Source organism: Cricetulus griseus, chromosome 7 (assembly GCF_003668045.3).
Source record: "Cricetulus griseus strain 17A/GY chromosome 7, alternate assembly CriGri-PICRH-1.0, whole genome shotgun sequence".
NCBI lineage: Eukaryota > Metazoa > Chordata > Mammalia > Rodentia > Cricetidae > Cricetulus > Cricetulus griseus.
Genome location: NC_048600.1, coordinates 119,178,560 through 119,191,754, shown reverse-complemented (window position 1 = coordinate 119,191,754; position 13,195 = coordinate 119,178,560). Strand labels below are relative to the sequence as shown.

Here is a 13,195-nt window from a genome sequence, read left to right as displayed (position 1 = left end):
ACACACACACACACACACACACACACACACACACACACACACACACAGGATAATTTATTGGAATCACACTCTTAATCCCAATACTTGGGAGATGGAGGCAAGAGGCTCTAGAGTTCAATATAGCCTGGGTAATACATAAGAACTTACCTCAAGAAACAAAAACAAAAAATTTACACAAGTTAGCCCTCTAGGGATTCAGTTAGTAGTGCATCTGCATAAGAACTGGAGTTCAGTACCTAGAACCTGTGTGTGTGTGTGTTTATGCATGCACATAACACAGCGTACGTAGAGGGCAAAGAAAACTTGTAGGAGTCAGTTCTCTCCTTCCACTGTATAACTAGCCACGCTGTCAGGATTGGTTGGCAAGTACCCAATGAACCTCCTTGTAGATCCAAAGTATTAGTTTCTTTTTTCTTTTTTCTTCAAGACAGGGTTTCTTTCTGTGTAGTTCTGACTGTCCTGAAGTTGCTCTGTAGACCAGGCTGGCTTTGAACTCAGAGATCCTCCTGCCTCTGGCTCCCTAGTGCTGGGATTAAAGGTATGGGCCACTACTGCCCAGCTAAAAATACTTATTTTTAAGGGTAGCTGCTTAACTCAGCAAATAAAGCCAAAGCTTGAGATTAACGAATGTAAGATAAGCAGCATAGTAGACATAGGACATAGAAGTTTCCCCCGAGCATTCTCTAGCTGCAAGGGTATGTTAATGAAAGAGAACACTAGATGAAAGTGGCCAGAGTTGCTGCTTTATATAGGATACAATGGGAGCATTCCATCTGCCTGACTGGACACTATAGGTCCTATAACAGGGTAGAGTAACACGAATATATTAAAGACTAAGGTTATAGTGAAACTCATACTCTTACCTGCAACATCAGTGGCCACCAGGACAGGGATGTCTTTTTTCTTAAAATCTGAAATGACCTTGTTTCTTTCACTTTGGTCCATGTCCCCATGGAGCAGACCAAGATTATGACCCTCCTGCTTAAGGTTATTGGCTAGCTCTTCAGCATTGGCTTTTTTAGTAACAAACAGGAGGACACTCCCTGAAGAAGTAAACTCTACCAGACGCCGGGTAAGCCAGTTCCATTTACTAGGCCCAGAATGGAGTATCTCCACAATCTGTGTCACATCTTCATTTGCCTGAAAGAAAATAAAATAAGCAGCAATTGTGACACTGGTGCCACAGGGGATTTCACAGACTAGGTATTATATTTTCTACTGCATGGGAATAGCCCTGGACAGTCCCTGATATCTTTGGGTCTTCCTTTAGTATGTCAAATACAGCTTAAAACTTACTATTTTCTCAAAGCACATTGCTCACCAACTCCTCCTGGTATGTTCATATCTAATTTGTAGGCCCCAATTACCTGTAATGATTTTTTATGCTTATTCCTATCATTTCCAGAAGAGTAAACTATCTTTTGTTGTTATTGTTTTTTGTGGTGGTTGTTGTTGTTTTTCAAGACAAGGTTTCTCTGTAGCTTTGAAGCTTTCCTGGAACTTACTCTGTAGAACAGGCTGTCCTTGAACTCACAAGATCCCCCTGCCCCTGTCTCCTGGGAATAAAGTCATGTGTCACCAATGCCCGGCTTGGTCATAGTCTTTATCACAGCAACAGAAACCCTAACCAAGACACATTAGACAACAACTGCCAAAGTAATCTAAGGAATTTTCTTTTTTTCTTTTTACTGTATTTGTGTGCGTATCCATACATGCATACTTCCATGTGTTACGGCACACACATGAAGGTCAGAGAACAACTTCCAGGAATTAGTTCTCACCCTCGACAATGTGGGTCCTGGGGATTGAATTCATTAATAGAGACAAGCACCATTACTGGCTGAGTCATCTACTGGTGCCCAAGGAATTCTCTAAAAACCTTAACTGAATTCCAAATTCCAATTCAGAGAAATTACCACATAAGGACACATGTAGGTAAGCACGAAATCAAACTTATTCTTACCAGGTCCCAAAATTATCTCAGGCCACCCTATGCAGACTGCTTAAACAATCATTTAAGTGTTCCAGTCTAACTAACTTGAGTTTCTTTTAAAACGCAAAAAATGCAGCCAGTGGTTGGGCACACCTTTAATCACAGCACTCAGGAGGCAGAGGCAGGCAGAAGATCTCTGTGAGTTCCAGGCCAGCCTGGTCTACATAGTTCCTGAATTACCAAGACTGTTTCACAGAGAAAACCTGTCTCAAAAAAACTAAAACCAAAACAAAACAACAAAATCTTAAAAAAAAAATTTCAGGTCTGGAAAGATGGCTCAGAGGTTAAGAGCATTGACTGCTCTTCCAGAGGACCTGAGTTCAATTCCCAGCAACCATATGGTGGTTCACAACCATCTGTAATGAGATCCGGCGCCCTCTTCTGGCATGCACTGTATACATGATAAATAAAAATCTTAAAAAAAAAAAAATTCAAAAAACACTGGTAGTGCATGTCTTTAATCCCAGCACTTGGGAAGCAGAGGCAGGCAGGATCTCTGAGTTCGAGGACAGCCAGGGCAGTTACACACAGAAACCCTGTTTTGAAAAAACAAAAATGATTAAACATATAATACCCATATACTTACCACTCAGCTTCCATACAGCAACACTTTGCCACTCCCCTCAACTTGTTTAACTTAAAGCAAATCTAAATCATGTTGCATCATATAAAACATTTTAATTTTTAACTCATTACTGAAGGACAAGGTATGGTGGTGCTTGCCTTTCATTCTAGCACTCACGAGGCAGAGTGTTGATCTACAGGGCTAGTTCCAGGACTACATAGAGAAAGCCCATCTCAAAACAAAAGCAAAGTAACAACAACAAAATCATTACTTAAGAATTAAACTCAAAAAAAAAAAAAAAAAGAAAGAAAGAAAGAAAAGAAAAGAAAAGAAGGAAGGAACTAGGAACTTAAAGCCTGGTCTTTAATCCCACCACTCGGGAGGCAGAGGCAGGCAGATCTCTGTGAATTGGAGGCCAGCCTGGTCTACACAGTTAGTTCCAGGACAGCCTCCAAAGCCACAGAGAAACCCTGTCTTGAAAAACAAAACAAAACAAAACAAAAGAATTAAACTCTTTATGTCCCTATAAAAAATCCCAGGAGCTACCCTGACTTGTGTAATATTACCTCTCCAATGTCTCCCTGCACCACTCGAATAGGGTCAATCAAGATGTCTCTGGCCAATTTTTCAATCTTTTTCCGAAAAGTTGCACTGAATAAGAGAGCTAAAAGATTAAAACAAAAAAACAAAATAACAAGCATTTCTTACTGAGTCTACTGATTAAGTTTCTGTAATGCAACCGATTCAACTAAATAAAAATGATTTTCTTTCTTTTGTTTTTACTTTATTTTCAATCAAGAAATGAGTTGTCAAAATGGTTCAGGAAAATGCTCTGATTTCAAATCAGCAATTAAACTGCAGCAAATTATTTAATTTCAGTTTTATTATCTATAAAAAGTGAGCAGTTTGCTGGACCTGATGGCATAGATCTGTAGTGCCAGGTGTTTGGAGGATGAGGCAGGAGTACTGCAAGTTTACGGTCTGTCTAGGTTATACAGAGTGAGTGTTCAAGCACAGCCTAGTCAGCTTAGCAAAACTCTACCTGAACAATAAGATAAAAAAAAGGGGGGCCTGGAGATATGCATGTAACACAGAGACGTAGAGTGTTTGCCTAATATGCAGGAAGACTTAGGTTCACTATTGTGGAAAACAGAAAGTACAAGAGTTCTATCTAGTAACCTCTAAGGTCTTTTTCAGAGCACATAAATGGTCATTAACTCTCCCCTTTACAGTTATCATCAGTGTATACACAGTAATTTTCGCTTCCACAACTGTGAGTACTTATAGAATAGGTGTTCATCTTGAATATAAATATACTTTTATTATAAAGCTGCTTCATACATACTCTGTCTGTCAGGACGGACATGACTTGCTATGGACCGAACCTGGTACTCTGAAAGAAACAGAACAGTAATCAACATAATACTGTAATAGTGTTAAAAGAGTTGTAAAAAGTCACGTTAGTGACATTCACACAACTTCCAAGGATTAAAAAAGTCCTGAAACTCCTAGACATCATGCAGTATGAAATTTCAAAAACACTTCAGAGTTGCCGAACTGGGTAGATATGGTTATTTAGAAATTTGCATAGCTGGTTAAGCCAAAGGGACCAGGAAAGGACCTTGCATGATTTAATATTTGCCTACCCAAGAGTATAGACTTTAACCTTCAAAGGCCTGTGACTAAAAATAAAGAATAGAGAAAACATTCCCTCTGTTATGCGCACTTGTAAATTTTCTCAATACAGTCAAGACTAGCACACTTCCCTTCAAAAAACACCTACATAGCTCATGGCTTGGTCTATCCCTTCTTTTGAAATCCAGAAGTATTTTTTAACTTTTTCACGATTAAAAGTACTAGTTAACTTGGAATAAACTAACTTCAGGACAGGGACACAAGAAACTAATACTCAAAGGCATACCAAATCCCATGTCAAACATCCGATCGGCTTCATCAAACACAAGGTAAGAGACTCTTTGAAGATTAGTAGCTTTTTTCTTCACATGATCAATCAGCCGACCCTGTGAGAGTCACAAAATGAATATTAAGTATAAAAAGATTCACAAAGACATTTACAGCTACATTCCTGGAAAAAGTGTCAATTCTTTGGTCTTAGAAAAAGATACTGATCTGACAGCCTTTATGCAACAACCTCAGAAAAATAGAGAAACAAATTTTTTTTTTAAGACAGGGTGTTTTTGAGTAGCCTGGAGCTCACAAAGGTCCACCTGTCTTTGCCTCTTAAGTGCTAGGACTAAGGGCAAATGCCACCATACTGAGCAAAAATAGAATTCTAAAATCAAACTCTTCCTTTATATTAATTATAAATTCTATGAATAAATGGGCTGGAACCATTCATGTAATATGTTCTGAGAAGACTTAAAAGCTTCTGAATGTTTAACCTACATCCTCTGGGTGCCTCTAAACATTATCTGAGTATCTTTATATTCTTCACATTCTTGATAGCCACAGATACAGCTTTTAGGAGAGCCTCAGAAAACCTGTTTGAAACAGGAAAAAACTTGGAGCTGCATGGGTCATGGATGTTATAACTAGATTGCGGTTTAGTCAACTAATAATTAAACCAAAACAAAAGGCAGCAACTCACCAGGGTATTCCCAACCTAGCTTTACATTTTAGAGAGAATTCCCCTCAAAAGTAATCCCGTTTTCTATATCAAGAGGGATTGAGATCACTGAACACGATATACTTACTGGGGTACACACAACAATCTCTGCTCCTTCCTGAAGGGCCTTGGCCTGCTCCCACATGCTCCCTCCTCCATATACGGCCACCGAGCGGAGATTATATGCTTTCCCAAACCGCTTACATTCGGCATGGATCTAAAAAGTCATCAATAATATTTTAAAAAATAAGCTTTTAATAAATACTTTTACCATTCCTCAAAAGAGAGTTCTGAACAACACAGTGTGTTCTATTACAGAAAAATCAAAACCTAGCTATGACTAGTGGCATAGGCTTCTAATTCTAGGTACCTGGGAGGTTTAGGAGGAAGATAGCAAGTCCAAGTCCAATCTGGGTAATTTAATGAGATACTAACTGAAAAAACAAAAACTAGAACAATACAAACAGAAGAGGCTGGGAATATAGTTTAACACTTGCCTAATACTTAAGGGCTATATGCGCAATTCCTATTATTGAACACATACCCACACCACCAACAACAACCAAAGCCAACCAAATAATAAACAACCAAAAATAAATAAACAACCAAAAAACCCCACATGAAAACAAATGTGGGTGGGAGAAATACCAAATTCTAGAACATGATTTAAAAATCAACATTCTTTGGTTTGTTTGTTTGTTTGTTTTGGCTTTTCAAGACAGAGTTTTTCTGTTTAACAGCCCTAGCTGTCCTGGAACTCACTCTGTAGACCAGGCTCTTGCCTCTGCCTCTGAGTGTTGGGATTAAAGGCATGGCTATCACAGCCATCTTAATCCTAAAATACAGGTATTATCTTGCTTTGAGTCACTCATGCTCTTTTTCTTTTTTAAAGACAGGGTTTCTCTGTGGCTTTGGAGGCTGTCTTGGAACTAGCTCTTGTCTCGATGGTCTCGAATTCACAGAGACCCATCTGCCTCTGCCTCCCAAGTGCTGGGACTAAAGGTGTTGCGTCACCACTGCCTGGCCTACTCATCCTCTTTTTGATCCTATCAGTTTAACAAGAAAGTTTGAGAGTAAAATAAAAAAAATTATGTTATCTTTGTAATGGATAGTATCTAACATTTTTCAAGACTTTCCTGGGAGCATAATAATGTGCATATACTTACTGTCAGCAAGCGAACTATACACTTAAAATGGTTGAAGTATACAATTTTGTATACAGTTTTAACACATTTAAAACAGAAGTAGGGGGAGGTTGGGGAGAAGGCTCAGTGGGTTAAGCACTTGCCATGCAAGTGTGAGGACTCACATTTAGACTTCTAGAACCCACACAAAAGCTGGGTGAGCATGGTACCCAGCCAAGAACCCCAGGAGCATCCGGGAAATGGAGACAGAATGCTATAGTCAGACTAGCAGTAACCACCCAGCAAGTGTGAAGATGAATCCAAGAAGACACCCAAAGCCAACTGTAGGCCTCTCTTGTGTGGCCCCACATGTATGTGCATGCCAATGCATGTGCCTCAAAGCAACAACTAGAAATTCACAGGTCATTCTACTCACTGTCTCTTGTTAGTCCAAACGTGGAAAGGAGCCTTTTATACAAAGCACATACCTGTTGACAAAGCTCCCTAGTAGGACACACAATCACAGCAATTGGTCCATCTCCTGGTTCCAATTCCTTCTGATCCATTATGTGAATCAACATGGGCCAAATAAAGGCTGCAGTTTTCCCACTGCCTGTTTTAGCAATGCCAATCATGTCTCTACCACTCAATGCTACAGGCACACCCTAGACAAGGAGAAGAGAAGAGAAGGTATGGACACTAAAAAATCTCAATTCTAAAGTTTAAGCTTGGGGAAATGACTACTGGTGACAGTTATTTAAATACAACACAAATACCCCAGGCCACACACACTAGCTGAATCCTGACATCCCCATCAAATGGATTTAAAGTAAATAATACATTATCTTCATGTAGCTTAACCATCATTTATCAAAAAAAAAAAAGTGACTCCCATTTGTATCAATATTTTGAAAAAAAAATGTTTTACAACAGAAGCTATTAAATTTTTTTGAATGGGGTGGGAGAGATGACAGAATAGTTAGGTTCACTGGTGGCTTTTCCAGGGGGCCTGAGTTCAATACTGAGCACCCACATGGTAGCCCTTAACTGTCTGAAACTCTAGTTCCAGGAGATCCAACTCTCCCCTGGCCTCTATGGGTGCTACATGCAGGTGGTAAGCACACACACATATATAAAAGCAAAATATACATTATGCATAAAATAAAAATTTTTATGTTCTCCCCCTCCAAAAGAAATAGACCATTCATATACATAAATTTCTTTTTTTTGTAAAGAAATAAATAAACCCCACATTTGAATGGGAAACAGAGCTATTAGTTTCAGTAAAAAAAAATTTAAAATTTCCAGGTCATATACAAAGGAATTCTAGTCCTCAAAAACACCAAATATATGCATGGACAAATCTTTTTTGTATTTTCTTCATATCATATTTTCAAGGTATTTACCGAGAATAAAAACACACTTTCTAGCCACTCTTACATCAGTGAAGAAGCCTCATTTTTCTTCAATTTTTATAAGTTTCAGAACTTTAAATACAGTTTAGTAGAAGAGGATTTGCTTGCCTAGCATGTAGGAAGCCCTGGGTTTGATCCCTAGTACTGTAACCACACACAAAAAAGGGGAGTTTTAAATAAAATTATAGATTTCTTATCGCCCTGCTTTATTTACCTCCCATTATATTTTATATACCTGACACTGTATTGGAGTTGGCTGTGTGTACTCAGACTTCCGAATTTGGTGCATAAGTTGTTCATCAAACCCAAAATGAGCGAAACTACTTCCTGGCCTAGGAGGTGCAGCACCGGAGACCTAGAGACAAAGACAATTGCCAGTATACCAGTACTTTCACTTAAACAGTATTTAAAGTACAATACTCAGATCAAATATTTTAGCTAGCTTATAAAGAGTGAAGTAAGTATGTAAGCAAAAGCAAACACCAAAGAAGTAAATCCTCAAACACGACGAGGGTCTCATGAAAAAAAATTCCTGACACAATTCAATCAAATGATTTTAAATGACTAAGTGTAGTGAGAGATCTCCAGATGCACCTGCGGCGCTGACCATGGCACAGATGCCACACTGGTGGGTGAAATTTACTTCCCCAGGTCCCGTGAATATCCCACAGCAAAATGTGGGATACATGGGACTGGGATGATATAGGTTAATTTTATTGGGGAGAAGTTACTTACACGAGAAACCAATAATCCAGGATCACATTCTGAGGATCAAAGCTCAGCTGCCCTCCGGAACCAAGAGAGAGCAAGCCTGTCCCTCACCCCAGACCAAATCCTACACACGCACGCACCTGTGACAACGGTGTGGTCAGCACTGCAGGTGCATCTAGAGATCTCTCACTACAACCAAGTACCTAAAACTATCTTAAAATTAATTTTTTCATAAGAGATAGAAACAGATTACTTAATTGGAAAAGTCATTTACATTGTTTTTGCCATTTTAAATAAACATTAATGAGGATAACAAAAAATTTAAGATTTACTCTTAAAGTAAATTAAAACTGCAAATAAGATTAAAATCAACTCTATAGCCACTGGTTAGAAACATGCAACCAATTGATGTCTCAAGAGTTAACACTTCTAGTGATGGTCTTGACACTATCAAGCCTTGTTCCAACTGGGCAAAGAATGGGGATTATTTTGTCTACACAGTAGTGGTAGCTTTTCATTGCTTCTCTGATGGAATTAGTGATTTCCAGTAAGGATTTTATTACTTAAGTTTTTTTTTTTTTTTTTTTTTAATTTGTTTTTCAAGACAGGATTTCTCTTTAAACCCATTCTCTGGAACTTGGATCTGTAGACCAGGCTGGCCTCAAACTCAGAGATCCCCTTGCCTCTTCTTCCTGTGTACTGGGATTAAAGGTGTCTGTCACCACCTCTACCTGGCTACTACTAAAGATCTGTATTTGGGGGAGGGGGGTACTAGTAATTTCTTGGAAAACAAGAGGAAAAACACGTATTTGTGCTCACACGCACACACACACATGTAGCAACCAATAAGGCAGAAATAGACTATAGTTATTCACACTAGAATAAACTAATATATTTTCTTTGCTATTTGAATTTAACATATAAAAACCTTTCTAAACAATAAATGAGCAACTACACTTTTTTGGTGGGCAATTTAAAGTATTATTGCAAAAAGTATGTAGGTTTTTAAAAGACACTTATCTGAATAAAAAAAAAGATTTGTGTGTTTGTATATCCAGAGAAGGTCTGATCCCTCTGAGTTTGATTAACAGGTGTTTGTGGGATACCTACTTGTCACGTGGAAATATCTAAACTTCAGTCTTCATAATTAAGCAACACTGAGACAATTCTCCTCCAGGCCTCCTCTTTTATTTAATATTTTAAAAAGAGTTCACTAGGGGCTGGAGAGATGGCTCAGGAGTTAAGAGCACTGGCTATTCTTCCAGAGGTCCTGAGTTCAATTCCCAGCATCCACATGGTGGTTCACAACCATCTCTAGTGGGATCTGATGCCTTTTTCTGGCATAAAAGAGAACAACATGCAGATAGGGACTCATACATTAAATAAATAAAACATTTTGTCTTGGTTTTTTGAGACAGGGTTTCTCCGTGTAACAACAGTCCTAGCTGCTCTGGAACTAGCTCTGTAGACCAGGCTGGCCTTGAACTCACAGAGGTCAGCTTGCCTCTGCCTCCCAAGTGCTGAGATTGAAGGCTTGCAACACCACTGCCCAGTTAAATAAATAAATCTTAAAAAAAAAAAACAAAAAACTATATATAACTTGAAGCAAATGTATTGTAACTTCAAAGCATTCTAACATTTCATGGGCTTTTCACATCTATTCAGTCACACCCACACAGTTTTTAAAAAGCGAAAGTTAAAACTGAAATAAACTTTTATGAAATATCATCTATAGGGCTAAAACAATCAAACCAGGACACACAAACCCCAGGGCTGTAATTATTACAATCACTAGGAAATGAACTCAGGGTTATCGTCTAGATAGACAGTAATTCTAAACCCCAACCAGCAATGATGTAAGAAGACTGGCTTAATGACTCAACCAGCAATGATGTAAGAAGACTGGCTTAATGACTCAACCAGCAATGATGTAAGAAGACTGGCTTAGTGACCCAACCAGCAATGATGTAAGAACACTGGCTTAGTGACTCAACCAGCAATAATGTAACAAGACTGGCTTAGTGACTCAACCAGCAATGATGTAAGAAGACTGGCTTAATGACTCAACCAGCAATGATGTAAGAAGACTGGCTTAGTGACTCAACCAGCAATGATGTAAGAACACTGGCTTAATGACTCAACCAGCAATGATGTAAGAACACTGGCTTAGTGACCCAACCAGCAATGATGTAAGAACACTGGCTTAGTGACCCAACCAGCAATGATGTAAGAACACTGGCTTAGTGACTCAACCAGCAATGATGTAAGAACACTGGCTTAATGACTCAACCAGCAATGATGTAAGAAGACTGGCTTAGTGACCCAACCAGCAATGATGTAAGAACACGGGCTTAATGACTCAACCAGCAATGATGTAAGAAGACTGGCTTAGTGACTCAACCAGCAATGATGTAAGAACACTGGCTTAATGACTCAACCAGCAATGATGTAAGAAGACTGGCTTAGTGACCCAACCAGCAATGATGTAACAAGACTGGCTTAATGACCCAACCAGCAATGATGTAAGAAGACTGGCTTAGTGACCCAACCAGCAATGATGTAAGAACACTGGCTTAGTGACCCAACCAGCAATGATGTAACAAGACTGGCTTAGTGACCCAACCAGCAATGATGTAACAAGACTGGCTTAGTGACCCAACCAGCAATGATGTAACAAGACTGGCTTAGTGACCCAACCAGCAATGATGTAACAAGACTGGCTTAGTGACCCAACCAGCAATGATGTAACAAGACTGGCTTAGTGACTCTTACCCGAAGGTTGAGTTTGTGCCGCAGGTCGATTAACTGCTGTGGAGTGAGGCTGGTTATCTCCTCATGTTCATTGTAAAAATTTTTTTCAAATGGTGGATAGTCAATCTGCAGGTCCAATTATTCAAAGTTAGTCTAGAATTCAAGAGTCAATCCTGTAAGTTTGATTTTAATGTATAATTATCTTTCATAAATATTCTAAAACAAAGGCATTCTTGCTAGAAAGTGAAATCATTTATTCTTGACACACACTCCTGAAAAGCACAGCCTATATTTTTCCCCAATTCCTACTTTCAAAACAGATACCAACCTACTTCCCCAAACACCTCAAAAACACGCAGCAGAATTACTGTAGGGCTAAAGATCTCAGACGAAACTTTTTTTTTTAGTTTTTTGAGATAGGGTTTCTCTGTGTAGACCAGGCAGGCGTTAAACAAGTGATTCACCTGCCTCTGCCTCCCAAGTGCTGGGATTAAAGGCCTGTGATACCACCCAGTAAACATTTTTTAAAGCAATTATTCCACAAATAACATTTAACTACGTTTAGGATTAGGCAGTTCATCCAGGTCCAAGCATTTAAAAACATTTCCAGTACTTCCTTTAGAGACAACTTTGTCTTTTCTTTTCTTTTTTTTTTTTTTTTTTTTTTTTTTTTTTTTTTAAAGCATGGAGTTAGTATTGGAGAAATGACTCTCTATGGTGCTCTTGCAGAGGATCCAAGTTCAGGTTCTAGCATCAACCTTGAGAGGCTCATAACTGCTTTGAACTCCAGCTGACAGAGGTTAGAGCCCCCTCTTCTGGCCTCCCTCCTTGGATACTGCACTTCAAGTGCATATACCATCCCCATCACATAATATATAAAAGCTACTAAAAACATTTCTTTTTATTATATGTATGTGACTGTGAGATGTCTGTCATATATGCAAATGGCTAAGGAAAGAGGACATCAGACTCCTTAGAAGTGGAGTTATAAGTGGTTGTGAGCTGTCTGGTATAAGTGTTTGTGCTATGAACCACACTCAGGTCCTCTGGAAGAACAGCAGCACTCCTAATCACTGAGTAACTTCTAGTTCCAAAATAAAATCTTTATAAAACCACAAAATTGCTCACATAACTTATTAAAAGTAATGACCAATCCTATTTTGGTTGATTTGTTTTGCTTGCTTTTTGAGAGAATGTCTTAATACACAGGGAAGGCTGGTCTTTATAGTGCTGGGATTAGAGGTATGCACCATGGCTGGTTTTAGGAAATGCTGGGGATTAAACAGCAGGCTCTGTGCATGGCAGGCATGTACTCTACCGACTGGGTGAAATCTCCACTGCAGGCTTTCTTTTTAGAGTATGAAACTGTTTACAATAAGCCCTTTTGAGTTTTTTGTTTGTTTGTTTCTAGAGACAGGGTTTCTTGGGGTTGCCCTGGCTGTCCTGGAACTCTCTGTATACCAGGCTGGCCTCGGCCTCAAGAGAGATCTACTTGCCTCTGCCTCCTGAGTGCTGGGATTAAAGGCATGTGCCATCACCACCCAGCACCTTTTCGTTTTCAAAGAGTCTCATTCAGTAATGAAGGTAAGCTGCAACTCACTATATGGTCTAGGCTGACCTCAAACTTTTGCCTCTCCTCCTGCCCCTGCCTTGTAAGCACTGAGATTACAGTGAGCCAGTTTTTAGGCTATACATGCCTCATGGATTTTCTGATCCAACCACTTAGCAGAAATTAAAATCCCAAACTATGAAACTGTATCAGTTTGAAACAAAGAAAGAAATCTAATACCTCTGAATGATCAATGGGAGGAAGAGGATCAATAATTTTTTTTGATGGTGCAATCGGATTTCCATCACTATCATATTCCAGATTGTCTTCCTCCTCCTCCTGAACCACCCCAGCAGTTGGGTTTTCTGCCATGTATCGAAAATAAGCTTCCTGCAGGAAAGCACAAGAGCACAATCAAATCTAAGCACAATCAAAAACATTTCTACCTTTGTAATCAGTGC

At 39.1% G+C, this 13,195-nt stretch overlaps 1 protein-coding gene across 2 annotated transcripts in view; it reads right to left on the bottom strand.

Moving 5' to 3' along the window:
• Ddx42 (DEAD-box helicase 42) overlaps nt 1–13,195 on the bottom strand; it is a 40,359-nt gene that overhangs the window by 6,322 nt on the left and 20,842 nt on the right. For both annotated transcript variants that reach the window (XM_027427819.2, XM_035447685.1), the window contains 9 exons: nt 12,975–13,124; nt 11,207–11,311; nt 7,959–8,078; nt 6,797–6,973; nt 5,273–5,401; nt 4,480–4,579; nt 3,904–3,951; nt 3,125–3,222; nt 864–1,140 (listed from right to left, as the gene is read on the bottom strand). In XM_027427819.2, coding sequence (XP_027283620.1) covers nt 864–1,140; nt 3,125–3,222; nt 3,904–3,951; nt 4,480–4,579; nt 5,273–5,401; nt 6,797–6,973; nt 7,959–8,078; nt 11,207–11,311; nt 12,975–13,124 — 1,204 coding nt within the window. The remainder of the gene's footprint in view (nt 1–863; nt 1,141–3,124; nt 3,223–3,903; nt 3,952–4,479; nt 4,580–5,272; nt 5,402–6,796; nt 6,974–7,958; nt 8,079–11,206; nt 11,312–12,974; nt 13,125–13,195) is intronic.